Source organism: Coturnix japonica, unplaced genomic scaffold (genome assembly GCF_001577835.2).
Source record: "Coturnix japonica isolate 7356 unplaced genomic scaffold, Coturnix japonica 2.1 chrUnrandom681, whole genome shotgun sequence".
Classification (NCBI taxonomy): domain Eukaryota; kingdom Metazoa; phylum Chordata; class Aves; order Galliformes; family Phasianidae; genus Coturnix; species Coturnix japonica.
In genome coordinates, this window is record NW_015440045.1 from 12,080 (window position 1) to 13,226 (window position 1,147).

General features: G+C 58.1%; 1 protein-coding gene across 1 annotated transcript in view; it reads left to right on the forward strand.

The window, feature by feature from the left end:
* The window catches only part of LOC107307575 (receptor expression-enhancing protein 1-like), a 1,371-nt gene extending 663 nt beyond the window's left edge, over positions 1-708 (forward strand). The window contains exons 2-4 of the mRNA XM_015851091.1: positions 150-226; positions 362-482; positions 556-708. Of these exons, the coding sequence (XP_015706577.1) occupies positions 150-226; positions 362-482; positions 556-693 (336 nt within the window). The 3' untranslated portion in view covers positions 694-708. The remainder of the gene's footprint in view (positions 1-149; positions 227-361; positions 483-555) is intronic.
* Positions 709-1,147: the final 439 nt, after the last annotated feature.

Here is a 1,147-nt window from a genome sequence, read left to right on the forward strand (position 1 = left end):
CCCCGCCTACGCCTCCTACAAAGCAGTGAAGACCAAAAACATACGTGAATACGTGAGTCTCTCTGTGCCCCCCCCCCCAACATCCCACCCCCCATTTTGGGGGGTCCCACACTTACACCCCTCCCCTTTATCCCCATCCCCCCCCCCAGGTCAAATGGATGATGTACTGGATAATATTTGCGCTCTTCACGACAGCAGAGACATTCACGGATATCTTCCTACCCTGGTAAATTATGGGAGAAGTGTTTTTTTTTCATCTCAGAGGGGAAAGGGGGGGGGGGGGGGGGATAGAACTTCAGCCTTTACCTACAGCCCCGACCCCCCCTCACTTTGGGGGTGTCCCCCCCCCATTTCACCATAGGCTGCCCTTTTACTATGAGCTGAAAATGGCCTTTGTGCTGTGGCTGCTGTGTCCCTACACCCGCGGGGCCGGGCTGTTGTACCGCAGGTTTGTGCATCCAACGCTGGCCCGGAATGAGAAGGTGGGTGTCTGTATTGGGGGGGGGATATGGTGTGTGACCCCCCCCATATTGATCCTATGGGCTCTCCATGCAGGAGATCGATTCCTGCATTGTCCAAGCCAAGGAGCGGAGCTGTGAGGCCGTGCTGCGCTTCGGCAGGAGGGGGCTCAACATGGCGGCCATGGCTGCAGTGCAGGCGGCCGCCAAGGTGAGACCCCCCCCCATCCCATAACCCCCCCATTTGGGGTCCTACATTAATATATTGGGTGGCCCCCCCCTCAAACTCACACATATGGGGTCCCCCATGGCTGCAATGGGTTCTTTCCCCCCCCCCCAAGCTCACCCATTTGGGGTCTTCCATGGCTGCATTGGGTGTCCCCCCCCCATTTGGGGTCCTTTATGGCTGTATTGGGTGCCCCCCCCTCAAACTCATCCATTTGGGGTCCCCCATGGGGTCTACTATGGCTGCACTGGGTGCTTCCCCCCCCATGCTTATCTATTTGGGGTCCTTTATGGCTGTATTGGGTGCCCCCCCCTCAAACTCATCCATCTGGGGTCCCCCATGGCTTCAATGGGTGCCCCCCCCCCCAGGACTCTCCCATTTATGTTCCTTTATGGCTATATTGGGTGCTTCCCCCCCATGTTTATCCATCTGGGGTCTCCCATGGCTGCATTGGGTGCCCCCC